This window comes from Mesocricetus auratus, unplaced genomic scaffold (assembly GCF_017639785.1).
Source record: "Mesocricetus auratus isolate SY011 unplaced genomic scaffold, BCM_Maur_2.0 Super-Scaffold_100008, whole genome shotgun sequence".
Lineage (NCBI taxonomy): Eukaryota > Metazoa > Chordata > Mammalia > Rodentia > Cricetidae > Mesocricetus > Mesocricetus auratus.
Window position 1 is genome coordinate 69090916 of NW_024429192.1, and position 26826 is coordinate 69117741.

Here is a 26826-nt window from a genome sequence, read left to right on the forward strand (position 1 = left end):
AGAGCAAGTGGACAGGATGTGTGGAGAACTGTGGCCCTGCCCGGGGGCGTTGTGAGCGTGCGCAGTCGAGTCTGGGGAAACCAGCTCCAGTCCCTACGCACGCACGCACACTGTCTTTCAGGGCCTCCTAGGGCATGCTCTGCGTTTCCCACCTGCCCCAAGTTTAGTTTCCATAGCAGGGAAAAGTTAGGACAGAGAGTTGCCTTCCGCCTCTCTTGCCTGTCTCTGTCCCAGGTAGGCCAGGCTAGGCAGACTGATGTCACAGCACACCTCTAGCCGGATCCAGAGTCTGTTGTCATTCCTTCTCCATGAGATGGGAATGACTAATGAGAAACAGGAGAGAAGGGCATGGAAGAGAAGCGGAGGGAGAGAGATGCCTTCCCACTCTGGGCCCTCGGGCTAGTACCCTCTTCCACTCCTGGCAAGGACCACCCACACCCAGCTCCTCCTTCGCACTATCCAAAAGACAAAGACTGCGGCCGTCCCTTGGCTGTGTAACAGCCACTCGTAGGAGGGCCATCAGGTGCAGCATTTCAGGATTTCCTGGGCTCTCTTTCAGGTTATCCTGACGGAGTGGAAACAACACAGAACTGTGTCCAACTAGAGTGGACTTAGATTTGGGCTTTGCTAATGACTGCCTCTTTGGCCAGGGGCAAGTCAGAGCCCTTCTGTGAGCTCTTCCACAGAGACTAGTCAGAAACAGTCACAGACAAATGTTCCTTGCGGCATGGGAGTAGGACAGAGGGCTATGAAAGCCAAGTGGCAAGCCCAAGGAAGACTGTGACATTGCTAGATCCAATGCCCAAGACTGGCACTCTAGGCTGACACGAGTGGGTGGCCCCAGGCCTCAGCTCCCTCCCTGGAACTAGAACTGGTTTGTGGAGGAAGCTCCACCCCCACCCTGCCGCAGGTGTGGGCTGAATACGTGAATGAGGGAATGAACGGGGAATGCTCATGGTCAGACACTGGAAGGTCAGACACACAGAAGCACCCCGATGGTAATGGGGGCCCCCAGCTCCCTCTGCTGGGCATCCCATGACTGCTTAGAGCCCCCAGCCTTGCTGTAGGGACCCACAAAGCTCTGCTTTGTTTCTGTGGCACTTCTTGACTTGTAATTATGTGCAGTTTCCCGTGGTTGTTTGAATCACATCCCGATCCTGTTCTCTAGCCTCTTGCTTCTCGGTGTCTTTGGTGCCCATCCCAGGGCTCCCGTGTGGTAGACATCTAGCAGATGCTCCAGGGTTGAGTGCCTCCCTCAGCTACTGGCCCGCAATCGGCTTCGGGACTCTCACCCAGGCCCCAGCAGCCCCGCCCAGGGGCCAGGGCTGGGCTGACCCTGCAGTAGCAGGTCCAGTACCCTCGACGGGACACGGTTCCTGGCTCCTTCTGCTGCCTCGCCGTTCCTTCTACAGGCGGAGGCTGGCACAACCCCTAGTGCCTTGTTGGAGTTGACCCTGCTAGACACCAGGCTCTACCCACTATTTTCCTGCCAGCTTCTATATTTTCTTCAAGTTTCACATGAATAAATAATGATAATAAAAAAAAGAACTTTTCCTTTTTTTAGCACATACTACCATCTCGGATACAGGCCTTACATTTATTAACGAGACCGAGCATTTTAACAATGTCGAGGCACAGAAACGATTCTTATACTTCTCACAGATGACAGACAGCCCTGATGTCAACCTGCTGAAGTCACGTGTCAGAGAGCTGTCCTTTGCTCCACACCTGCCTGTGCTCTGTGTGGGATGCGCTTCCCACTTCAACCCGGGCCTTCCAGATTCTTACTCAGCACCTGGCCTCAGCGGGAAGGGCCCTTCCCCCACTGGCTTCCCTTTTAAACCATTGACTCGGGAGAGCTAATCTTCTGCCCCAGAGTGTGTAATTAACGAAGACTAGACAGACTAAAAACTCCATACCCCAGTCCTTATCTGCCTGCAGGGGAGCTAGACCCCTCCTGGGGTGCTCTCTTTTCCTCTGCCAAGGCTCCGCGTCTCCTCGGAACCTTGTTCTGAGGTCTGAACACATCCCAGCCCTCTGGAAAAAACACCAGTTGGCTGTATCCGCTGGCAGGAATGTAGTGGGCCTTGTAACCCCCCCTCCTCCCCCGTCCCGCCCTCATTATTTCTGACTCCTGGGAAACACTGGTTTGGAGCGGGGAGGGGGGGCAGGGTGAACAAACTGTGGACATGAAAATGGGTAACGGACTGGGCTTGAGCACCTGCCGTGCCCTGGCTGATTCCTCTGATAGTGGAAGAGACAGCGGGAGTGCTCTGTCCATCTCCATCAGCACGCTGGTGGAGAGAAACGCAGGGGGCACTGGGCTGGACACGGCCAGCAAAGCACCTATGTACCCCTGGGCTTAGGCTCAACTTGGGCCTGAAGACCCTGGCCTCCCTCTGTGGGTGGAGGCCCCAGTCAGCATTGTGGGGTGGGACACGGGTCACACATCCCTCATGGATCCAGAGCCCCTGAAGAAGAGCAGGAGCAGACATGGGGCCTGTGAGGGAATGCTGCCCAGGTGTGCTGAAGCCCCACAGGCCCACCTCCCTTCTGTGGCCCTGTAACGCCTTGTGGCCCTGACAGCTTCTGATGACTGGGGTGCCCTGCCCATCCCCCTCCCCGGAGTCCAGGGCATGCTGAGGCCCCGTTATGGGTGTGTCCCCCACAAGGTGATGACACTGCAGGTCTCTGGGTACCAAATCCAAGTAGTGTGAGGCCAGGAGGCAGCTTTGGCTGTCTTGAGAGCCCGTACTGCCAGCAGCTTGTGAAGGGACCCAGGAGGAGCCAGCAATTTCCCAGCCCCCGTGTTGCCTGCCTTTAAAACCTCAGGTGACACCTTCTAGGCCAGCAGTTCCCTGCTCCTACCTAGATTTCCGGTATGAAGCCCTGCCCTGCCTGGAGGCAATGAACCCCGAGACTGAGGCCTCCCCATTTGAGCCAGGAGTGTGTGCCCAAGCTTCTAGGCCTACCTGGCCCCTCCCTGTGAGGGAAACTCTAAGTTAGGATTTGTAGAGACTCAGAAACCTGTTCTGGGAAGCACCCAAGCTTACTGCAGGAGGATGGCATCTATTATACCCTGCCCCCTTAGGTTTGCTGCCAAAGGACCTGCATTTCTTTGTGCAAATGTCCTCCCCGGCACCCACACCCTCTCCTACCACCACTGAAAGGTTCAGGCATTATGCTGGCTTGCCCTGTTACCTGGCAGGATGCGCTCAGGCAACAGTCTGGCCAGCCCAGAGTTCCGTGAGAACCAGGCAGGTGCAAAGGACCCCTTTAAAGGACTGACCCCTGCCCGTTTACGCTCTCTTGCTCTCTTCCTCTCTTGCTCTTACTCTGTCTCTCTCTCTCTCTCTCTGCTCTGCACGGGTTGGTTACCTCTCACCCCCCTTTTCCCTCCCCGTCCACCAATAAACTCCACGTGGGATCGTTGAGTCGCGGTCTGTGTCTCCTTACTGGATAAACCTAAACATTTTAACAACATTGGTTCCCTGACCGGGAATCGAACCCGGGCCGCGGCGGTGAGAGCGCCGAATCCTAACCACTAACATTTTAACAACAACCACCTGGGAGAAGAGGCAGGGCATGGACGCCCACTCAAGCCCATCCCACTACCCAGCAGCCATGTCCTGGCACCCCCACAAGTTTTCCTTTGATTCCAGAGGCTTTCTTGACCTCTTCTGGCTCCTGTTATGTATTTCCCAAGCCTTTTCAGTGTGCACGCTGTAGACAGGAACCTCACCTCTACCTCTAGTGTGTGTGGCTGGGACTGGTCAAGTTACTGACCACCTCCTCTTGCCTGGGTGACTGAGCTGAAGTAAGATGTGAATACACTAAGTTCTCAGTGAAGGGAGGCCATGCCTGGTTTTCTGCCTGGGAAGGACGCCTCTTATACTTGTCAAGGGACCCTGGGAACTGACAAGCCCTCTGGCTCTCCCTCAGGGAATCTGCAGACTCAAGAGGGTGTCCTCCTTGAGTCAGAAGCAAAGAACCCTAAAATGGCTTGATCACCTCAGTTAACACATCCCTTCTAAGAAGTCTGCGAGATGCTCAATGGGGCTGAACTACAAAAGAGAAATTAGGCGTGGCTAGGCCTCCATGTAGTGTCCCATGGACTCCAGGAAGCTGTGGAGGTCTAGCAGCCAGGGGTGATTAACATGAGGAATCAAGGAGTCCTACTTTGAGAGGAGGAATGAGAAGGGGCAAGAGTCATCTTATTGCCTTTATTTCGCTGTCTGCCCAGCTGGCCCCACTGTAGGGCACAGGGCCAAGCTTGTACACACTCATGCTCTCTGTGCAGCCAAGCATGTGCACAACATACCCATACATACCCCCTCCCACACACACACACACACACCGCACATGTACACACACACACACCGCACATGTACACACACACACACACACACACACACCGCACACGTACACACACACACACACACACACACACACACCGCACATGTACACACACACACACACCGCACATGTACACACACACACACCGCACATGTACACACACACACACACACACACACACACACACACACACACATCTCTGGCTCTGTGAGTCAGTCTCTGGAGGCAAGGGCTGCTCCTCAGCCTGCTCCTGCCTGCCCTTTCATGACAGCACCAAGGGCAGGGGTAGGGCAGGGCCCTCAGCCCCCAACAGTCCCTGTGCAAACTGGAGGTACCAGCTGGTTTCAGGGTGGGGCACCATATTTCCCCGTTCCCGGAGTCCCCTCATCCACTTCCTGGGGGAGGGAATACTCCCTGCTTACCTGGTGGGGGCAGACCCCTGCCAGGGCTGGGGCCTGAGGAACCCAGGCTCACCCCCACCCGACCCTACCAGGACCTCCACTACTGAAGCACAGCCAAATCTGAGTTGTGAAGATTCCCCACTGGAGAGCAGGAAGGCCTGGGCCCCGAGGCATCTGAGGAGGGGGTCATCATCCCCTCTTCTAATCCGTCTTCAATATGAAGAGGTTTGGGGCACACTTCCTGGGAGGGAGCAAAGGCCTGGAGAAGTCACAGCAAGGGTCCTCCCCAAAAACTTCCATCTTCTGGGCCACAGCCAAAGGCCAGACATCCAAAAGTCCAGCGGGCCGGTGAGAAGCCTTGTGCAGTCCTGGGGGCACCCTCCCCCGGTTGGAGCGGAGTGTCAGACCTGCACGGGCAGTGTCTGGTTCATCTGCAGCCGCATGTCTTGGATACTGCTGAGGATCTTCTTCTGGTGGCCGGCCAAAGTGACTCCGATCCTTAGCAGATCTCTAGCGATAGAAACACGGCAGTCAGTCCCTTCCCTCCCCTTCCCTTCCCTTCCCTCCCCTCCCTTCCCTTCCCTCCCCTCCCTCCCCTCCCCTCCCCTCCCTCCCCTTCCCTTCCCTTCCCTCCCCTCCCTTCCCTTCCCTCCCCTCCCTCCCCTCCCTCCCTCCCCTCCCTTCCCTTCCCTCCCCTCCCTTCCCTCCCCTCCCCTCCCTCCCCTCCCTTCCCTTCCCTCCCCTCCCTTCCCTCCCCTCCCCTCCCCTCCCTCCCCTTCCCTTCCCTCCCCTCCCCTCCCTCCCCTCCCCTTCCCCTCCCCTCCCTTCCCCTCCCTCCCCTTCCCTCCCCTTCCCTTCCCTCCCCTCCCCTCCCTCCCCTCCCCTTCCCCTCCCTCCCTCCCCTTCCCTCCCCTTCCCTTCCCTCCCCTCCCTCCCCTCCCCTCCCTCCCCTCCCTTCCCTCCCCTCCCTTCCCTCCCCTCCCTTCCCTCCCCTCCCCTCCCTTCCCTTCCCTCCCTCCCCTCTTGAGGGGCACTTACTCTGCAGTCATCTGGGCCACCAGGTCAAAGGATGCAAACCCAGCACTGACAAAGCTCTCCTTATACCTCCCCATCTTGATGGCATCTAGCCAGTCGCCCACTGTGGTGAAGGTAGTATAATCCGGGACTGAGCGGTCCAGGAGGGGCTGGGACATGCTGTGGACAAAAAAAAGAAAAGAGTGACCTGGTTCATCCAGGGAGCTAGGGAGTAGGGTTAGGGTGGTCCGTCTATGGGAGCTAGGACACTGACCCAGAGGGGGCACTGGCGATGACCTTGAGGCTGGCAGCATTGCGGATAAGCTTGTCTAGTGTGTTGACGATTTGGGAGAACTTGGGCCTGAGGTTCCGGTCCCGCACCCAACAGTCCAGCATGAGCTGGTGCAGGGCAGTGGGGCAGTCCATGGGGGGTGGCAACCGATAGTCTTGCTCTACAGCATTGATGACCTGGACAATGGTAGGGAGTCTGAAATGAGCTCCCCTCCACACCCTGCCAACTCCCACCAACCCACCACTGCCTCTCAGCTCTACTCACATCCTGGTTACTCATGTCCCAGTAGGGTCGCTCTCCATAGCTCATGACCTCCCACATGACAATCCCATAGCTCCAGACATCACTGGCAGAGGTGAACTTCCGGTAGGCTATGGCTTCTGGGGCGGTCCAGCGGATAGGGATCTTTCCTCCCTGGGGATGGGGGGATATGCCCTTCACCTTGTGACTCAAGGCTGACCCCCAGCCCTGACCCCTGCCTGGCCGGCCCTCCCCTCCTTCAAGTCCCTCCCAGGTGCTTCCCGTACCAGGGAGCTCGTGTAGGTGGGGTCTGAGGGGTCATCCTCCAGGAAGCGGGAGAGGCCAAAGTCAGAAACTTTGCAGACCAAGTTGCTGTTAACGAGGATGTTGCGGGCGGCAAGGTCACGGTGCACGTAGTTCATCTCGGACAAGTACTTCATGCCAGCAGCAATGCCCCGCAGCATGCCCACCAGCTGGATGACTGTGAACTGCCCATCATTGAGCTGGAGGCAAGAGGGAGCTCAGACGGGGTCTGCTGCCTCCCCACAGGCCCCTGGCTCGCCTGCCTGCTCTCTCTGAGCCCTCTGAGACCATGCTTTGCAGCGGTGTCCAGAATGTGCTAAATACAGTTGTCAGCTGCCCTACTATGTGTCACGCAGCTTGTCTACAGCATCCCAGTGGGCCCTGTGAGAATCTAGAATGTGTTACCAGGCCCCTTTCAAAACTAAGGTAGCTGAGATTAGGAAAGGCTAGTATTTGTTGGACTGAGGTCACATAGGGAGTTAGGAGCAGAGTCGGCACCTGAAGGCCAGGTATAGGAATACCGTGCCGCCTCTAACCATGCGCAGACTTGGAGCAGGGTCTCTGGCTTGATGGTGGGGATAGCCGGCCTGACATAGCTGTCGGGGAAAGAGAAGGATTGAAATGGCTCTTACCCGAAGGAAGGAGTCCAGGGCACAGTTCTCCATGAACTCAGTGAGGATCATAACTGGACGACTTTTGGTGACCACGCCCTCTAGACGGATTATATTGGGATGGTCAAACTGACCCATGATGGAAGCTTCACTCAGGAAGTCCCGCCGCTGCCTCTCAGTGTAGCCCACCTTCAGCGTCTTGATGGCCACAAACACCTCCCGGCGGCCAGGCAGCTTCAGCCGACCCCGGCACACTTCCCCAAACTCCCCTGCAGAGCACAGGCACTGGTCACATGTGGGATCATCCAGGCCACTCTGCCTTGCACGCCCACTGGGCTCCCAGGTTACTCACCAGCTCCAATCACCTCCTCGATCTTGACACAGGACACATCGATCTCCTTGGCAAACTCTCGGACAGCCTCATTGGGGTCCTCATAGGTGAAGGGGTCGATGTAAACTTTCATCCCAGGAGCAACTGCAGGGAAGAGAGGGAGGTATGGCCATAGGCAGGGGGTTCGCACGCAGGGACCAGCCCTTTGGGTGCACTCTTGACAGCCTCCCTGCTGAGCCTGCCCCATCCTCCGCCTTGCCCCAGTATCCTGCCCCTCCCCCACGAGAATGCCGAGGAACCACATGAGCTAGACGCCCAGGATTCTTCTTCTTGTCTTTCTCCCTCGTCTCTCATCATGTCCAGACGTCTCTCCAGTTCACCCTTCCCCATACCCTTCCCACTGCCCAGCCTTGTCCAGGCCGTCAACGCTATTGCAATAGCCTCCCGACGGGGTTCTCTGCCTCTGCACTTTTCCCACCCGGCTGCCCTGTGTCTTCCTTGAACAATACACTCACTGTCTGACAGCCTTCCCAATTACCGGTGGGAGAGTCAAGTCCAAACTGCCTGCTGCTCAGGACCCTCCAAAGGGCTGGCCACACTCCTCAACCTGGCATTCTCACAGCTGTCAAACCAAACTTCTCACCACCCCCACACCGGGCACACAGCCGGGCACTCCACGCCCTTTGCTTCCTTACAGAGGTTCCTTGTACCAGGAATGCCTTCCTCCCCCCATGTCAAATTTGTCCTGCCACTTCCTCTAGGAAGCCTTCCTCTTTGAACTCTTTTTTTTTTTTAACTATTAATTTTATTTTATTTGCATTGGTATGGAGGGTGTCAGATCCCCTGAAACCAGGGTTACAGACAGTTGTGAGCTGCCATATGGGTGCTGGGAATTGAACCCGGGTCCTCTGGAAGAGCAGATCAGTGCTCTTAACCCCTGAGCCATCTCTCCAGCCCCCCCTCTTTGAACTCTTAATGTCCTTTGCCACAGGGATTAACACCTAATTGTCTCCTGTGTGTACAATACCTTGTTCCCACAGGAATTACTGTCTTTGGGACGGGGGTTACATCTTAGACTCTGGGGCTAGCAAGCCAGGGAGAGCTCAGGGAATGAGGGAGGGACCAAGAAGTGGTACCCTACTAGAAGCAGCCAATCAGAAGGAAGGGAGCTGGAGGGGAGAATCACATCTGAGCCTCCAGGGGCAGGACTCTGGGGAGGTTGACACTCACTGTACTGCTGCAGTTTCTCCGTGTACTCTGCTTCAGGGCCGTGGCGCTGCTTCCTGCAGGGGCAGAGGAGAGAAGGCCTAAGGCCGAGTGCTGGAGCTCCCTCTGTTCAGGGGATCCTGGAGCCCACAGACTAGGCAAGGGGTATGTGGGCGGGAGCCCGTGCTGGTGGTCACATCCCAGGTCTCTGGGTAAGGGCTGAAGTCTCTGGGGGCCGGAAGCAACACAGAAGACGGTGGGTTGGAGTAGGCCTTCTCTGGCAAGGAAAGCCAAGGACCAGGATGCCTGCGGCCGTGAATGCAGCCGGAGAGTAAAGGGGAGCCTGGGTCAGTCCCTGGGGTAGCAGTGTACCTGAGGCAGACAAGAGCGATGACCACGACAACCACCATGAAGACAAACCCGGCCACGGTGGAGCCCACGATAAGGGGAAGCTGCTCTTGGAGCTGCTGGGCGCCTGAGCCTGGAGACCAGAGATAGGACGTGAGTGAAGGAAGGAGAAGGAGCTGGGGCAGGGTGGTATGCAGTGGCCTGTACCTCTTTCACTTGTGGTCTCAAACTCGGCAGGGCGGCTGTACTGTCCATAACCTGCCACTGTACGCGCTCGGACCTGAACTACATAGCGGGCATCAGGCTGTAGCCCATCCAGCTGGACGGAGTTCTTCTGGCTGGTTACAGTGGAGGCGATGCCTTTACTCTGCAATGTCACGAGAACAGAGGCATCTTCAGGTAGGGCTTAGCACCAGCTGACCCTCATTCATAATCACGCTCGCCCTGAGCTGAGACTATGATCCGGAAGACCCCTCCCACTATCTGGGTGCAGGTTTGCCTGTTTCTCCCCAAGTCTCTTCCTGCCTGCCCCCTGAGATTCTTACCTTCTCAAAGTATTTCATCTCATAGTCCAAGATGACTCCGTTAGGGCGCTCCGGGGGTGCCCAGGACAGGGTCAGGCTGCTCCCCGAGCTGCTGTGCAAGTGGAGTGTAGGTACTTCAGATGGGGCTGGTGAAGAGAAAAAGACACTAAGGACTCCTGGGCCCAGGGATCCTTCCAAAAGGTCAGTTCCCACAGGACCTCTGTATCTAGGGCGAGATGGCCCAGGTCCCCCTCTTTTATCCCTACTCACCGGCCTGATTGGTGGTGATATTCACAGCTGCATAGCGGGGTGGCAAAGGGCTTTTGCCTGAGACACCGTTGACTGCCTGCACCTCAAAGGTGTAGCGTGTGTGGGCCAGCAAGTGGCTAACGTGGACCCGGCGCTCCGTCAGGCCCAGCTGCCGAGGCACAAACTCCACGTTGTCATCACAGCGTGAACAGGTCACGGGCCCCCCAGCCCCAGAGCTCCCGTGGCACTTCTTGCAGATAACATTATAAAGGAGGTCATCCCGTCCACCAAGGTCCCGGGGCTCACTCCACTCGAGGATCAGGGACGTCTCATTCACATTGGAGATCACACCCCGGGGTGGAGATGGCACAGCTTTGGGGACATAAAAGGAGAAGTGAGTTGGAGGCCTAGGACTCTGCCTTGGACCCTTAATTCTACCACTACTTTCATAAGCATAAGTCTTCCTGCACTTCTGCATGGGGAGACAGGACTCTGTTCATCCTTTAAGACTCGGGGCAGTGTTACCTCCTCCTAGAAGCCTATCTTGATTGTCCTCTCCTACCCCCTGAACCAGGTATCATCATTCCTAGGCCTAGCACGTAACACATTACACAGTCATTATCTGTTTCTACAATTTGATGTTAAGGTCCTTAGTGACATGTCACTCTCTTTTTTATCCACTGCACCTGGCACAATGCCTGGCATACAAAAGCAAGGACAGGGAGAGAGCAGGGGCCAGTACAGCCTGAGGTGGTAAGGCCTCTTACAGCTACAACTGGGCCGAGAGTACAGCAGACAAAGGATCGATGAGCTGGCGGGTCCCTGGCCAGCTCCTGACACCTGCTAGCAGCTGGTGGGACCTTGTTAAAATGCAGGTAGCTGGGACAAGCCAGCTGAGCTGGATTCTATCTAGTTCAAGAGTGATCACCTCCTAGGTGACATCTGGAGTGCATTCCCCAGCTAGAAGGAGGGGCTATCTCAGTGTCTTAGACTAAGCTTCAGTTTCCCCAGCTAGAAGGAGGGGTTATCTCACTGCCTTCGACTCTCCAGGCTAGCCCTGGAAGGAGAGGCCTGCTGAAGGAGAGCAGAGGGGCTCACGCACTGGTGCAGGCACTGTCTGCAGAGTCCGAGTCCGCACGGTAGAAGTTATTGTGGCAGGTGCAGATGCTGGCAGCTGGTGAGGCGGTTCGGCTATTGGGGGGACAGGGGAGACAGGGTCCCTCTCCCTGCTTTGCCTTGTAACTCCCAGGGGGACAGGCTGCAAGAGAAAGGAGGACTGCACATATTATCTCTCCTCTTGGCAGACATCAAACCTTCCCTCCTCTGAGAGAACCTGCCCCTTCCCAGCCGATGTTTTAGCCCCTCCGAACCCCAGACCATGGCAGCAATGCTTGTGTTGCCCAACTCCAGCTACGGCTACAAAAGGCCCTTTCACCCCACAGAAATCCCACACCAGCAGATTCCTCTTCACTCTCCCCCGACCCCCCAGAAGACATCAGCCCATCACCTGGACAGTCTGGCTTGTTGAGGCAGGAAGAAGAGGAGGGGATGGGAAGAGACCACCAGTGGGCCTCATACCCTGTACCCCGCTGAGAAGCCCCAGCCTCCCCTAACAAGACGCTGAGAAAGTAATTCTTGAGAACCCTCAAGGACACTGCCACAGCCAGGAGGTAGGGCCTCCTCTACAGACAGCTCCCAGAAAACCTCTGCCCCACCCAAGGAGCAGGGCAGGGTTGAGGGCTGGGCAGGAGTAAGAAAAGGAGGAAAGAGGGGGTAAGAAAACAGAAAGAAGGCTGGGGTCACCTGGAGTTCAAAGGCCTCAAAACCCCCAGGGGACCTGTCCCTAGCGAGTCCAGAGCCCAGTGCCTCCACACCCCTCCCATATCGTCTGCCAGCCACACTCAGGCCCTGTGGTATGGGCTCTGCATACTCCATGTGTAGAGTGAGTGATCATGATATCTGTTATTAAAAATCAAAACACTTATAGAGTGAGAGTGGACACTGGGATTGACAGGATAATGGACATCGCTGGAGACCATCCTGGCCACACGAAAGCGACTTGTCAGTCTGTCCATGTGATGACCTCCGGAAAGGGGTCACCCAGCTTTCCGAGGCCTGCGGCTGGGACTGTGCTCTTCTTCAGGGCTTAATCTCCCCTCACGAAGGTGACATCCCATCCTAGCTCTTTGAACCAGTGGGGGAGGGGGCAGAGGCCAGGCCGGCCTGGTTGCTATGGGAACCAGCCTGCTGCACTTCCTGCCAGGGACCTGCAGAGTGTTAGCCCTTCTTCAGGCTGTCAGGCTCATCACCCCCACCCGCTTTCCACACTTGGGAAGAGGAAGTTTCCAGCAGGTTCCTAAAGAGAAGCAGGGGAGGGGGCCTCACGAGGCAGGCCAGGATGGCCCAGCCCCCTCACACAGAAGGCTACGCTAAGAGCATTTCCCATGCTGGGAGGAGGCACCGTCGTGAGTCCCATGGAGACGTGGGCAGAGAGAAGAGACAAGACCCTCACATGTCGCCCCACTTCAACTCTGGGTGGGGATTTAGTGCCAGCTCCCACATTCCCTAGCTGGGAGGCCGGCCGTGCAGAACCTCCCTGAGACCTGAGACCCCAAGTTCTTGTTGGCAAAACAGTGCGGGAACTGGAGTCACTTGCACAGGCTCACACGAGTAGCTAAAGTGGGGACTGGGCGTGAGAGGGACTTGTCCTCTAACTACTGAGCCATACACACTGCCTCTCAGGAAACACGAATCCTTAAGGCAACGTGACCCCCACAGCAGAGCCCCCTCTAGAGCTACCACAGTGAAGTGTACACTGGGGGCCAGGACCAAGAGGGCGATCCCACCAGCCTCGAAGGTCTGTCCGGGTTCGAGCTGCTGACTCGTCAAGCATTCACAAGGTCTCTACTCTTCATTTAAAGCCTCCGGGCGGTGGTGGCGCCCGCCTTTAATCCCAGCACTCGGGAGGCAGAGGCAGACGGATCTCTGTAAGTTCGAGGCCAGGCTGGACCGAAAGCCTCCAAAACAATACCGAGAAACCTTGTCTCGTAAAACCAAAAAAAAAAAAAAAGCCTCCATCGTTCTTGCTCCTCTCCTCCCTGGCGCTGGGGACTGCAGGAAGAGCCTTGGGGGACTGCAGGTAGAGCCTTGTGCGGGCCAATAAGTGCTCCACCACAGAGCATCCTCAGCTTTGACTCCCTCTTCTCTTCCTGTGTCCCTCTTCTCAGGATGCTCGCTATTTCACAACAAGCAGCTCCCCCTCTCCCGCCCTCCCGTCTCACCTGAGACCTTATCTTGTCAGAGAGGAAGCCTGGCTGAGGTCAAGGCTTCCTCAGGCTCCACTTACCACGACACTGGGTCTCCTTGGCGGCTGGCTCATGGCCCGTAGCGCAGGTGCAGGCACCCACGGGCACCATCCACTCCCCGTCACCGTTGCAGTAGAGCTTGAGCGGCACAGACACCTCCACAGCATTGGGGATGCAGGTGCCAGGGGCAATGACCAGCGAGGTGGGCTCGGCCCCCGTGAGGGTCTCGGGGAAGAGTGCGAAGCCGGCCGTGGTGGACGCACACTTCTTGTAGAAGGCACGCACAGAGATGAGTGACATGCAGGCACCCTGGTCCTGGAAGGCCAAGTAGAAGCCAGCCTTGGAAAGCGGCCCGAAGCTGCGCACCTTGGTGTTAACGCGGCCGGCGTCGAGCCGTGAGAAGCTCTCGTCTGGCGCAATGGTGTCCACTTTCACATACGGGTTCTCCATCCAGAAGGGGGAGGAGGCCGAGGCCACATCACTGTCAGCCTCGTAGTAGAAGAGGTTGAAGGTCTCCTTGCAGGAGCCAGGGATGTTGGGGATGCTGTTGCAGTCTCGCACGGTGAACTTGAGCTCCACGTAGACACGCTGCACTTCCCGTCGCCAGATAAAACCCGTTCGAAGCCAGTTGTTCTGGCTGGACTCCCGCACGTTACACACCTGGTATGTTCGGATAGGGTTCATGGCTTCATCGTAGCCGCTCACTTCTTCCCACTGAGTGTGGACCAAACAAAAAAGAGAGTGAGCCGCTTGCCTAGTGTCCGGGGCTGCTGCATTTACCCTGCAGGGGCGCTTCTGTGGTGGGTGGCTGAGCATGCATGTACACCCCCACACCCAGCTTTCTGGGTGACCATGTCACTTAACCTCTCTGTGCCTCAGTTTCGCAGTCTGAAACCGAGAGGTAATTAATATACCCGAGGAACACAGAACTGAATGAAGACAGCACTCAGAATGAGGCTGAGGCCTGGGAACCTGAGGTGGGTCCTACGTGTGTGCTATTTTGGGACCTCAGTTTCATCGCTTGTACAGTGGGACTGGAATTAAATGAGGCTATGAGGAACTAATAAACAGTGCAGCACAACTTGGCTGATCTTGCCTGACAGAGAGAGAGCATTCGGTGGACACTGGCTGTCAGCATTACCGACACATTTCAATGGCACAAAAATTCCACAAGAAATCCAAGGTCCATAGAAGAGACAGACCAGCCAGATCACAGTTGACCTGATGATTGCAGAGCCTGTACTGCCATTGTACTTAGGGCCCCAAAGCTCAGCCTAGCCACGAAGGCCACCTGGGGATGTTAATTCCAATGGCTGAGAGATATCACAGCCAAGAAATAGAGGCCCAGGAAAGTCAATTGCCCTGTGCAAAGGCACACAGGGTGGTAGAGGTCTGGGGCCCGGGCTTCCAGGTTCTTTTTTTTCTTTTCCTTCCTTCCTTCCTTCCTTCCTTCCTTCCTCCCTTCCTTTCTGACAAGTTCTCATTACATATGTAGACCATGCTGTCCTAGAACTTAGAGATCCATCCACCTGCCTCTGTGACCGAAGGCGTATGTCACCGTGCTAGGCTTTGCCTCCGGGATCCTGAGCCAGCACTCTCTGAGGACCCAGGTGGGAGGGGGTGCTCTGAATGGACTGGGAAGGACCACCAGGTCAGGGTGACAGGACAAAGATGGAGCAGCAGACAGAAGAATGGGAGACACAAACATTCACACACTTGGGGGAATCAGGCTATGACGGTGACAAATGGAGGGGACACAGGGGAGGACAGAGGCAGTCATGGCCAGACCTTGGGAGGAGAAGGTATAGCAGCAGCCAGTATTCAGTAGAGAAGATGAGCGTCTTACCCCACTTTCTGGATGAGATGTCCATGCCAGCTCAGATGTCACCCATTTCGTGTCCATGAGGGTCTCTGGGGAAACAACAGAAGGAAAGGGTCAGGGGTCAACCTCAGAATGAGGAACTCACCCAGGAAAGGATGTAAGAGACCAGTACCCATCGGGCACAGCCTCTCCCAGATATCCAAAGACCCCCACCCAGACCCCCCTTTCCCCAGAGGAGACCTAGAACATCCCCAGAGGTGTCACAACCCCAAAGTGTCAGTCTGGCTGACTAGGGGTAGATGTCTGTCTGTGACCCTGGGCCTGGGTTAACGAGGCTGGAGCGAAGGCTGGTTCACACACCTCAGGCTCTGCTAATCTCCACACAAAGGGGCCAGCAGAGCCTTTATCCTGGAACAAAGGGCTGTGGCCTTCAGACCCTGCAGCCTGGGCCTCCCCTGACTCCATTCCCAGCACAAAGGCCCAGCCTCACACACTGCCCTGGGGAGGGAGGGCAGAGCAGTGGCAGGCTGGGGCCTGCTCCCAGCTCCCACTCAGCCACCTGCAGGGCTGAAGCAAGGGTGCTCTTTGAGGTAAAGGACCACTCACGCCCAGAACTGGTGCTCTTTGAGGTAAAGGACCACTCACGCCCAGAACTGGTGCTCTTTGAGGTAAAGGACCACTCACGCCCAGAACTTAGGGTAAAGCTTCATGGACTCCGTGGAGAAACCGCTGCTCATAGCCCTCTGCGGAAGACTGATGCCTACATAGAGTTGGTACATTCTGGTAAAACTGTTGGGACCTGGGACAAGGGGCCGGAGGTAGCTCAAGTGTAAGTCCAGCAGACTCAGTGACAAACCTTTTAAAGGGACCGAAAAGTCAGGTGTGGAGATACACGCTTGTAATCCTAGCACCAAGGGGTGAGGCTGGGGGTGGGGAGTTTAGTCTAGAGCACATGGTAAGACTGGCCCCAAAACAAACAAACAAAGCTTGGAAGAGGCTGTGTGTCCCAGCCAGACTTTCTCGGACCTCCAAGTAAGGTGAGCTGTCTTCCTCTCTGTGTCACAGCTAGCCCCTTTCTGTTCCTAACTCCAGGTTTCCTGTCAGGTCAACTTGCTCAGTCATGGGAGGGGCACCTGAATGCTCCAAACACAAACTTGCACCCCTAGAACCCAGTTCTGAGCTTTGACTGGACAGCTGAAGACAGCGTGACTCCAAGATCAGACCCAGCATGATACCAGGAAAGGAAGGGCCCACCAACTTCTTCCTGTAGCCTGAGAGCCAAGGCAGCCTCAACTTGGGGCTGCTGGATGGGCAGGGCTGTCCCTGAACTTCATGTCACATCCTTGGTGGGGTAGCTGAGGGTCCACATGTTCCTGCAGAAGCCGGCAAAGAACCCCCTGGATGGGCGGCTCAGGGGCAGAGAACAGTAGAGCAGTGCTCTAGAGCTACGCAGTTGGTGGTCCTTAGAGGGCTGGACACGTGGCAAAGCTGTCCCTGCCCCTTGTGGCAGACAGACCAACAGACGCACGTCGGGCAGGTGGTCCTTCAGGGAAGCAGGGATGGACAAAAGCAGGGGCCCAGAGATAGGAAGGCAGAGCGAGGGCTTAGCTGGGCCAGAAGATGGGCCAAGCTGAAGTGACTCTGGCAGGCTGGGACCAGACAGCAGGGATGCTGGGCAGCGGACTACAACAGACAGTGAGATGAAGAGACAAGGAGGCCCAAAGAGACATGGACAGAGAAGGAGAGTGCCAAGTGGCCTCTTCCCCAGCCGGCAGCCTGGAATACTCCTGTCCCTGGGAGCAGCCGATGCGCGCAAAGCCAAGCACACCCCCTCCCCCAGCCGACCAGCCGGCCAGTCCGCCTGCGTGTCTGCCCGCCGCCGCCCGCCGCTGCCCGCCCGCCGGAGCAGGCAAGGGCTCCCACTGCTCCCGCGCGCTGCCTCCCTCCTCCCTCTCCCTCACTTCCTTCTGCTCGGCCTGTGCCAAACCCATCTGGAACTGTTTAAACCCAAATATTCGGCCTCCTCCCCCTCCAGCCAGATTCCTCCACAGTTTAAAACAAGCCCTGCGCCGGCTCCGGGAGGAGGGGCGGGGGAGGAGAGAGGGGAGGGCTGGAGGCGGGCGCAGGAGGAGGGAGAGAGGGAGGCTCTTCATTTCTGTTTAATTTCTGGAGAGGGAGGGAGGGGGATCAGCCTTTGGCCATCGCTCAATCTCGGCACATTTTTCCCATTAATGAGGAGAGGACTTGGGTTTCCAGGCCTGTGTGCCTGAGGAAGGGCTCGGGCTCCGGTCACCCGGGTGGGGAGGAGGCGGGCGCTCTGGTTTCCCCACTTCTCTGGGGAGAGGAGGGGCCTGTTCCTTGCAGTCTGCCCCAAGCGCGGGAGGCAGGTCTAGGGCAGACGATCAGTGCCCTGGCCTCAGAAGGACTGACTGCTGAGTATAGCACCCATCTGCCCACGGTACCGGGAGGAAGCCCTTTTCTCGGCTGAGAAGACTCAGGGGCTAAGAACAAAAGAGCAACGTGAGCAACCTCCAAATACTCCTAGCTGCTGCTTACACACGGAGCCCACCCCCCACCAGGTGGCTGTGGAGGGAGATAAGAACCGAGGGCCACCCCTAGACACCGGGCTCATATTGCCCTTAAAAATCACTGAGAAGCCGATGACCTGGAGTGGGGGGAGCTTCGATGCAACACCCTTTCAGATTTCCACAGGGCCACAGCCATAGCAAAGAGCCCTGGCAGCAACTGTGGCTCTGCTCTCACCTGTGGACAAACACAATTGCACAGGCAGTACCCAGTTCCCAGAGCAAGTCAACACATATGGTGGAAAATACACACAGCCCCAGCCACCCGCAAACACACACATGGCCCCCCACGCCGCTAGTCTTTTTCAGACACAGATGCACACGGCACGACAGGATTAGTCCCCTTAGACATTCACATACAGCGAATCTTTCTCACACACAGAACCAGCTTGCCCTAGGCAGGCCCACTCTCGGCCACACAGTCTTTCTAAGGACCGGCACGCCCGATCCAACAGTACATCCTCCTCACACACCCAACAGCGACAAGACACACAGTCCTGCACATAAAGTACAAACACAAGTACCGGTTTCCCTGCATAGACCTGTAACACGCTCTTACAGTCACACGGAAAACATACTACAGCCCCATGAAGGAGCATGGAAATGCCATTAGCCCGGAGGTGGTGGTGCACTCCCTTGATCCCAGCACTCGGGAGGCAGAGGCGGGAAGAGCCCTAAGAGTTGGAGGACGGTGTGGTCTACAAAGTGAATTTCAGATCAGGGCTACGAAGAGAAACCCAGTCACAAAAACAAAACAAAACAAAAAAACCAGTGTAACAACTTGTAGGGTCTACATACAACAGACACACACAGCAAGCGTGCTCTTCTTTCGGATACCTAGTTAGAGAAGGAAGACTTGGGAGAAGGTGCAAACTCTCACCCTGCCTCTCACCGAGGCAGGGCAACCCCAGTCCTGCTTCCTGTTGTCCTAGCTAAATCAGGAGCTGTCAGGTCACAAGGCTGGGGGTGGGGCAGGGGCATTGAGATGATTCTGGGTGTGGCTGGGTGCGGCCTCCCCAGGTATAGCCCCTGCCTAAGCAGCAAGCCACTTCCCTGGCAGCAAAATGGCAGTGTGTTGAGGATTCCTAGGCCTTGAGGAGGGAAGCGCCATTCAGCAGTCTGGAGCAGGAGCGCGTACTTAAACTGGAGAGCAGGCACCATGGGGACATTGTGGACGCCCGGGCCTGTTTCTGAGGGTCTCATTTGACCAAACTAGCTCAAGAGCAAGAGCATAAGCTGAGAGAGAGCCTTGCTGCCTGTCCTGGTGAAAGACCAGGCCCACTCAACTTTATTACAGAGTTGCCAGACCCCACAGCACCTCCAGGTTCCAAGCCACTGGAACAGAAGTGACACAGAGGGCCCAGGAAACAGTCAAGAAAGGAGACAGAACCAAGGAACCTCTGGCCTAAACCCAAACTGAGGACTCTGAGGTGGTAGTTAAGGTCATGTTTCAAGGCTAGGGGAGCAGGGGGCAGGGTGGGCACAGAGGACAGGGGTCTGGCAGAAAGGAGTGCCCTGAAGTCTTGTCTGTGGCAGGTCAGAGAAAACTACCCCTGCTGTCCTTGTCCCCATAGAGTCCCTACCTGGATCCCAAGCAGGGGATCAAGGTTCTTGTTTCTTATTCCAGTCATGTGTGAGTTTGCCTGCATGCATGTTACCGGCTGCAGAGGCCTGAGAGGAAAGGGCTTGGGGGAGTCCTACCCTGGGATCTGAGGTGTATGTGTGTGCATGTATTCGGGTAGTTGTAGTGGGGTTTTTTTGTTTGTTTGCTTGTCTTTGTTTTGAGTTGCTTGGCTTCCCCAGGACCACTTTCCCATCCTTAGCTATAGCCCCTTGGTCCCCACATCAGGGACGGTGGGGAGAGAACCATCTCTAAGCAGAGAACACATTTTGTTTTTCATTCTTCCCCTAAGATCATGGGGATTTATAATTAAATAAACCTGAGAGGGAGAAGAGGGGAGAAGCACAGGGCAGGGAGCCCAAGGGCCTCTATGTTCCCACCCTGCCAGCCAGCCTGGACCAGACAGCTGACCCTGGCATGAGGCCTCCATCCCTCCCTGGATGCTGGTCCAGTGGCCTGACCAGGGGCTGAGGCAGAAGACCATGGGAGACTTGGCCTTAGGATAGCCCTTGGGCCAAAGGGCCACTCCCACCTCATCAGGTACCCAGCTGCCCCCCCCAAAGCCTGACAAACCAGTTTGACTCAGCACAACAGGCAGGTCTACAATTTTCAAACTATGCAGGCCTGGTGATTCAGCCTCTTCTGCTGTTTGATTAGTGGAAGGCTAGTGGTGGAGGCCTTGCCCACAACAACCTAGGCTTTAGTTCTCAGCTGCTTGGGCCAAAGAGGCAGGCAGTGAGGCAGCCCTGGCTGAGAGGAGGGCGCTGAGGGACAAATCAGTTCTCCTAGATGCCTGCTGCCGACTCTCCTCAGCTCCGAAGGTGACGAACACGAACAGGGTGAGGGGATGGGGTAGGGGAGGTGGAGGATTGCCAGAAACAGGAGAAAGAGGCAGTAAGCAAGCCATGATAATCCCGGCCGGCGACCCTGGCAGTTCCCACATGCTCAGGGTCACACTAGCTAACCTCAGAGGACAGAGGTTTCTAAAGCTGCTTCTTCCCCAGGACCAGGCGTCTCTGCAGTGAGGACTTAACTAGCATGGCTAAGTGGGATGTCCCCAGCCCACCTCCTTCAAGCTGGAACTCTTTCTCTTTCCACAGAAAGGCTTACTCCCGGCTGGGGCTTTCTCAAACACACACCACCGACCCGTGGCACAGATGCCATCCCCCATCCCAGGTCCCATCCTCAGCACGTTTCATCACGGAACACCCTTTCCCGCTTATTCGTGGTCCTAGAATGATCTGGGCTACCGGGAACCAGAAAAAAAGTCCTTAAAGGAAAAGTGAGTGACGAGGTGGCCTCCCAGGTCCCAGGGCAATCCCTGTGTGTTTGCGGGTGAGCACGCACAGGTGTGGGGCAGTCAAAGGGCAAGGGTGAATGGTAATTTTTCAACTAGAAAGGACGAGTAACATCCTGATTCCTACCAAATGGAAAACTAAGATGAGATCCTGGCATCTTGGTAAACTCAAAAGTGTGCAGAGAATGAACCAGGTGTCAGGCAGCATCCAACGTGTGGGTGCAGCGCGGGCAGCACCCGCAGCCCAGACACGCTGAGTCTACATGACAATGACATGTTGTGGAGAGTCAAAACACAAGGGCAAACCACCTGACAAGTTTGGGAGCTGGAGATGGATCATCAGGAGTGGGCTCCCTGGACAGGCTCCAGGACCTGGAAGTCCACCCTTCACAGACTCCAAGTCCTAGAAGGCAGCTGGTATTAGGCAGGACTCTGCTCTCTATCTCCTTCCTCCTCAGAGGCGCAGGGAGACATGCCCCAGCTTTCCAGTCCAGCCCACCCCACCACTCCTTCCTTTCAGCCCCTCTAGTAGGATAAGGATACTTCTCACTACTCTCCTAAGAGTAGACCCTGGGGTAATAATAATAATAATAATAATAATAATAATAAGGGCTGACTCCGCTCAGCACTATGTCTCTTTTCTTCTCTCTCACACAGGGTCTGAGGTATTACAAAAATGAAGGCGATGATGAAAGCCACACTTGAAGGCCCCGCCACTTTCCAGGGTCTCCTTCACTGGCCTAGCATCCCTCAGCCTGGAACTAGCGCTGACTCCCATTCACAGCTGATCACAAGGGCCTCTCAGTCACTGCTTGGCCCAGAAGACCTGGAGAACGGTTATTCCATGGGGTCTGTCTGAGGATTGTGACGGAAGAGAAGGAGGGGAAGGGCCTGCTCAGGGAGCCTTTGCTCACCTCGTCCAAACCACACTGCCCCCACACTCCACTCTCTGCAGCACCACAAAGGGGCCAGAGGACAGGTGACACTCAGCAGCGCTAAGTGTATGTCCCAGAGTGCATGTGCCAATGTTGCCTCTCCCGAGCGATCACAGACCTGGGAACTCAATAGGCTCCCTTCACACCCTTAAGACAATCAACAACAAAGCCCCACACTGGTTTCTCATGCCTGAGATCCTATCACACACATGTGGGTGAGTGTGTATACGTGTGGGTGCAACCTCGCTGTATCTGTCTAAATTTGCATGTGTCCATCCAGGTGAATAAATCTGTCAGCACAGTGACTCCAAAATCATAGGGGCGATTTCCCCCGTGGAGGAAATCCCAAAGCACCAGAAACCTCTATGAACTGTTTTAGCGACTTTTTCCCTTCCAACCTATAAGTTTACACCGTGAATTTAAAGGAAGGAACCAAATTACATAGGGTTCACGGTTTTTGTTCCTCAACTAAAAAAGTGTCTAGCTCTGTCCAAGATACCAGACATTAAGTACTGCCTATATGCCAATTTTCCTTCCAATTCTGTGCTGCCCCCACACTAAGGAAGGCTTTCACTCCTCACTTAAAGGGTTCACAATTTTTGTAACAGCAGGGGCACTGCATGTGCTTCTAGACTGTGTTAGTGACCTGTGCCGGTGTTCCCTGTGGGTTCATGTCAAGTGGTGTAAGTGTGAGCTCTCTTGTCTGGGCCAGTAACACTCAGGCTGTTTGTTTGTTCAAGTTCAATCTTTTCTCAGCAGCAGCAGTCTTGGTAGGTTTCACAGAACCCACAGACAAGGCTGACCTTTTTTTCCGCCACAAACGACTAGTAGCCACCCGGCTCAGAAGCTTGCGGGGCAAACCCTCGTTTGTGAGGTCCAATGGAAACCCAAGCCCTCGGAAGGTCTTGTTAGAAGTGGGGGTGGGGTGGGTCCGAGAAGGTGTACAACAGACACACACCTCCTGTGTTGCTGGCACTTGAGAAACCATAAACAATGACAGGCCCCCTGCCTCTCCACCCCCGCAGCCATCCCCTGACAAAGCCGGGTGCACACACTCAGGCTCGCAGTTAACTCCAACGGGTTCCCAACCAGCGCAGCCCCCCAACCCGGGAGTCCCGCTTCACCCCGCCCAAGCGCCCAGTCCCGCAGCCCCCGCCTTGTCTGCTGGGTCGCCCACATTTCCTCGCTTTCCAGAGGTGCGAAACCCCGAGGGTCTCGTTTCTCTGCTGAGAGTGTAGGCTATTCCCACAAAACCCCACGGCCGAACTGCGGCTTTCGGGAGTCGGGGCTGAGTCCGGGGGCCGGCAGTTCCCCCAACGAAGGCTGCGGAGCCGGCTAGAGCCCAGAGCCTCCTTGGACGTGTGCTCGGCCCGTGGCCCCACACGGCGAAGCTCCCCCGTAGCGCGCGGGACCCCGACGCCTCTCACCTTCCAGCGCCCAGCAGCTGGCGGGCAGCAGCAGCAGTGGCAGCAGCAGCGGCAGAAGCCCCGGCGGCGGGCGGGCTCGGGCCATAGCCCGGGGCGCTCGGGGAGCCGAGCCGGGCCGCGCCGGCGGGGCTGGGGGCGCCCGAGGAGAAGGCTCGCACACAGTCCAAGAGATGCCGGCAGGGAGGGGGCGCAAAGCAGACGGGCGGCTCCGTAAGCGAGGTGTCGCCCAACCCGGCGCTCCGGGGAGATGCCGGCAGGTCGGTCCCGCGGGAATCTGGACGGACCGGTCCAGGAGGATCCGGGGCGCTGCGTGACTGGACGCCGGAGGACTCGGGAGGCAGAGGGTGCAGGTGGTCGCGGTTCTCCGGGTACAGTCCACGGCGGGCCGAGCTCGGATCCCGGGCTCCGGGTGCGCGCGCCGTCCGAGGTAGGAGCCGGGTTCTGGCTGCGCCGCTCACGTACTCACTTCTGCTGGTCCTCGCGTTGGAGCGGCCGCTCTGGGCGAGAGGGGCGGGGCTACCGGCCTGCCCGTCAACACCCGGGCCACGCCCCCAGAGGCCGGCCGCCCACTCACAGACCGCCCAGCCAGCTGGTTCTGCTGCGAGAGCACTCTGCTGGAGTTCAGTTGGCCGCTCCTTCACCGAGCCCACCCTCGGTGTCTTGGGGCTTGGAACAGGAGGAGCCAAGGAAAAGATGAATTAGATTGGGCGGAGCCATACTGTCCGTCAATTGGATAATCCCGCCCCTTTCACCCACGGGCGATTAGTAACCAGCTCGAGTTCTAGGCGGTGATAACCCGAAAGAACGAGCTGGGGGCGCCCTCCTGTGGCTAGCAGACCCCTGGGACTTCGTCAAGTGGCTTTTTCTCCCAGGCACATCCAGACCCAGCATAGGCCTTAGCGAGTGGGGAAAGGGTTTGGGGTGGGGTTTACCCACCCACATCAGCAGAGCCCGCTCCCGGGGCTTCTCAAGGGTTTATTTATTCGTCCATTCAGATGTGATAATTTTCTTCAATAAGTACTTTTGGGCACCACAATGTATCAAAGAATGGCTAGGGCAGAGGAAGCCTGTGTTATCCTGGAGCCATGTGAGCGGTGGAGGTAGCTTAGAAGCTCACAGCGGGGAGTAACAAGCATTCCTGCAGAGAAAGAACCTAGATTTTCGGAGCACACATGAGGATCATTTCTAACGTTAGGTCTAAGGAAACGGCATCCGAGTGACAGTATGAAAGATGAATAATAGGTGCATTTACAGGCAGAGAGAGCACACACTTTGTGTTAAGACCTAGAATCGAAGAATCCGAAAGTTTAGAATAGCCTGGGTGTGGAAGCTGAGATGAGAGAGGTGGAAAGAGGCTGAGTAGTTGTGGAGCGGTCCAGAGAATGGGTTTTTTTTGTTTGTTTGTTTTTGTTTTTTTGTTTTTTGTTTTTATTGATTCGTTATATAGCTTTCCCCAGAGCTCTTTTGAAACAGCGGCGGCATTGCCCTATCCGATTGGCACGGCTGATCTGGGGAGGATGAAAAGTCAGAAAAGCAAAGTTTGAATCCTGGAGGCTAGTAAAAAGGTTCTTGCGGTGTCAGGACAGTGGCTTAGACTAGGGTGATAACTCTGAGGAGGAGCCAACAAGGACAGGCTTGAAGTGTATTTAGGGGATAGAGTTTGCTAGAATTTGTGACTAGGTGGGTGAGAAGAGGCAGTCGGAAACATCAAAGGGAACCTCTAGGTTCCGGCAATGAACTTCTGCGGGTTCATTTCTTAGAACATTTACAAGGTGCAATAAACACCCTAAACAATAGCTCACACTTATTCAAGGTGGGCGTTAGTATAGCCTCGTTTTACAGGCAAAACTGAAGAAAAGAAAATACAGAGACTTGTACATGTGCGTACGTGTACATGACTTGCCCCAAGTCATACAGCTAAAAAGAGGTAGGAGCTGAACCCAGGACTGCGTAGCTATAGACACCCACTTCCCTTCCTCAAAGAACTAAGGAGCTCCAATGTTCAAAACAGACCCCTGAGCTGTCCTTCCCCACCTCCGACCTTAGGACTCAGAATCTCTGCACTGTGGAGCCCAAAATTCTGTGTGGTTCTGAAGTGTACTGAATTCTGAAGTCATGACCACCATGCATCCCCTTATTGTCCTAAGTGGGTAATTGTCACCTCATGGTTCCTCAGTGCCTTCTTACCCACCCCCTGGTTTCTGGGCCAAAGAATGAGAATTAGATTCAAGGTGGCCTCTGTAGTGTGGTGGACAGACCTGTTCCCCTGACCACGAAGCACCCCAATACTCCAGGAAAACCCCAGCAGGGTGGGTGAGGTCATGAATCCAGAGCCTGGGGATATTGCTTTGAAAGAGCTTTGTTTCCCTGGGCAGGGAGGGAGGTGTGTTTGGGTCCCTGGAGCTGGGGTGGGGGCATGGGGGAGCAGAATGCCTTATTCAGAGGCCCAATGTGTTCTTAAGTTCTAAAAGCTTCCAGAAACCTCTAGCAAAGCTCTAGTCCACAGAAGGAATCTTAGAAACCATCTTATCCAACTCTGGGTTGTGGGGCTGGGGATGCCGAGGTGGAAAGAGGGGGCTGCTTGTCCTCTGACCCTCTCTGTCCTGGAAAGTTGTTTGGTGTTGACCAGGGTGGATTTTCAGCAGGTGGCTGAGGGGCAACGCATCCCGATTAAAGACTTGCTTATTGAAAGGCAGACTAGTGAGGCTGGCACTCCTGTTTACTCAGCATCTGTGCCAGGCTAGGCCTCACCCTGGACAAACAGCCCACCAGGCGGCAGGCACCAAGCTCCTTTGTTCTTGGTTCTGATAGCAGACGCAGTGGTGGTGGCAGGTATTGGGGGCCTGTCCTCACCGACTGTTGGCACCATGGTTCCCACGGGAATGCTTCCTGACCTACATGCTGACAGACTGGACAGCACCGAAGTTCTAGCTACAACACCCCTCGGGAAAGGGTGATGAGCTGGTGACAAAGGGTACAGGAGATGGGGGCAGGGGGCACCATGGAACTGAACGCCAAATACACAGAGCGTCCAAACTGTCTCATCTTTCCAAGCTGAGACACCAAGGAACCCAGGGGAGAGGCTCTGGCCTTGGACTTTGAAATGGAGGGGAAACAGTAAGGTTGTGGTAAAAACATTTCTCTGATCACATCATCTGTCATTTGTCTGATTTTAGGAGGAAGCTTGACACTCAGAAGGACCAAGTCCAAACTGGCAGGCCTGTATGTCTATAAGAAGATGAACTGTCTGAGCCCAAGCATCCATGTGAACATGGGTGGGTGAAGATCTGAGGAACCAAAATAAGTGCCCCCCCATAACAAATGTCAAGCTCCCAAATGCTCTCTGCAAGCGACTGAAGAATGTGTGGGGTGGTTAACAACTCCAGGTTTCCTTTAAGGAGATAACGCTTCTGCCCTGACTTGAACTAGCATACATGTAAGGACAAAACAGAGAAAGAGAACTTGGGGTGGGAAGCAGTGGCAGAACGAGTTTGATAAATGCTTTAGAGGCTCCTTGCAGACTAGGGGGGAGACCCTCGGGACCAGGGCTGCGCCATGGTGGCACACACAATAAGGTAGACAGGAGGAGCCTTCTTTAGACAGAAGGAAAAGGGAGGACTTGGAGATGAGTGGGCCTAGTACAGGAAGGAGGGGGCGATGACATCATGATGGGCGTGGTGACTGAGGGGTTTGTTCTGTATGCACTAGCTGGACATGGGAGGCTTCCCAGACATCCACACGGGCACATCTCCACTCCCACCCCTTCTAATCTGCCCTCTGAGCCGCCAACTCTGGTCTCCCTGGCACTTGGAGGCCCACTTCATAACTTTGCACTGTTGCCTCTGCCTAGAGTGCTTCCATCTTAGTGTTTGGACACCAGCTTAAATGCCACTTGTCAGGCCCCTCGGTTTTCCTCTTCCCTCTCCACACCATCGCTGTCTAGCCTACGGCACGAGCCA

At 55.9% G+C, this 26826-nt stretch overlaps 1 protein-coding gene and 1 long non-coding RNA gene across 2 annotated transcripts; one reads left to right on the forward strand and one right to left on the reverse strand.

Moving 5' to 3' along the window:
* Positions 1-4209: 4209 nt before the first annotated feature.
* Ephb3 (EPH receptor B3) lies at positions 4210-23352 on the reverse strand. The gene is made up of 16 exons (XM_040751059.1): positions 22868-23352; positions 15027-15091; positions 13222-13894; positions 10978-11133; positions 9897-10247; positions 9648-9772; positions 9310-9469; positions 9127-9235; positions 8779-8831; positions 7570-7692; positions 7239-7486; positions 6591-6806; positions 6328-6477; positions 6046-6239; positions 5796-5951; positions 4210-5267 (listed from the first exon to the last, which is right to left on the reverse strand). The coding sequence occupies exons 1-16, from the start codon at positions 22950-22952 to the stop codon at positions 5159-5161; spliced, it is 2973 nt and encodes a 990-aa protein (XP_040606993.1). The 5' UTR covers positions 22953-23352; the 3' UTR covers positions 4210-5158.
* LOC121141999 lies at positions 18620-21756 on the forward strand. Its single transcript, XR_005879008.1, has 3 exons — positions 18620-19017; positions 20309-20490; positions 21163-21756. It is a non-coding gene; the product is annotated as an uncharacterized LOC121141999 (long non-coding RNA).
* Positions 23353-26826: the final 3474 nt, after the last annotated feature.

What these genes read in the sequence shown, in the direction of transcription:
- Ephb3 (XM_040751059.1), bottom strand. Translation starts at nt 22,952, where the DNA reads ATGGCCCGAGCCCGCCCGCCGCCGGGGCTTCTGCCGCTGCTGCTGCCA. An exon ending in TGCAGACAGTGCCTGCACCA is followed by an intron (nt 10,248 to 10,977) that starts GTGCGTGAGCCC and finishes ATGTCCCCAAAG; the next exon opens with CTGTGCCATCTCCACCCCGG. An exon ending in ATCGCCAGTGCCCCCTCTGG is followed by an intron (nt 5,952 to 6,045) that starts GTCAGTGTCCTA and finishes TTTTGTCCACAG; the next exon opens with CATGTCCCAGCCCCTCCTGG.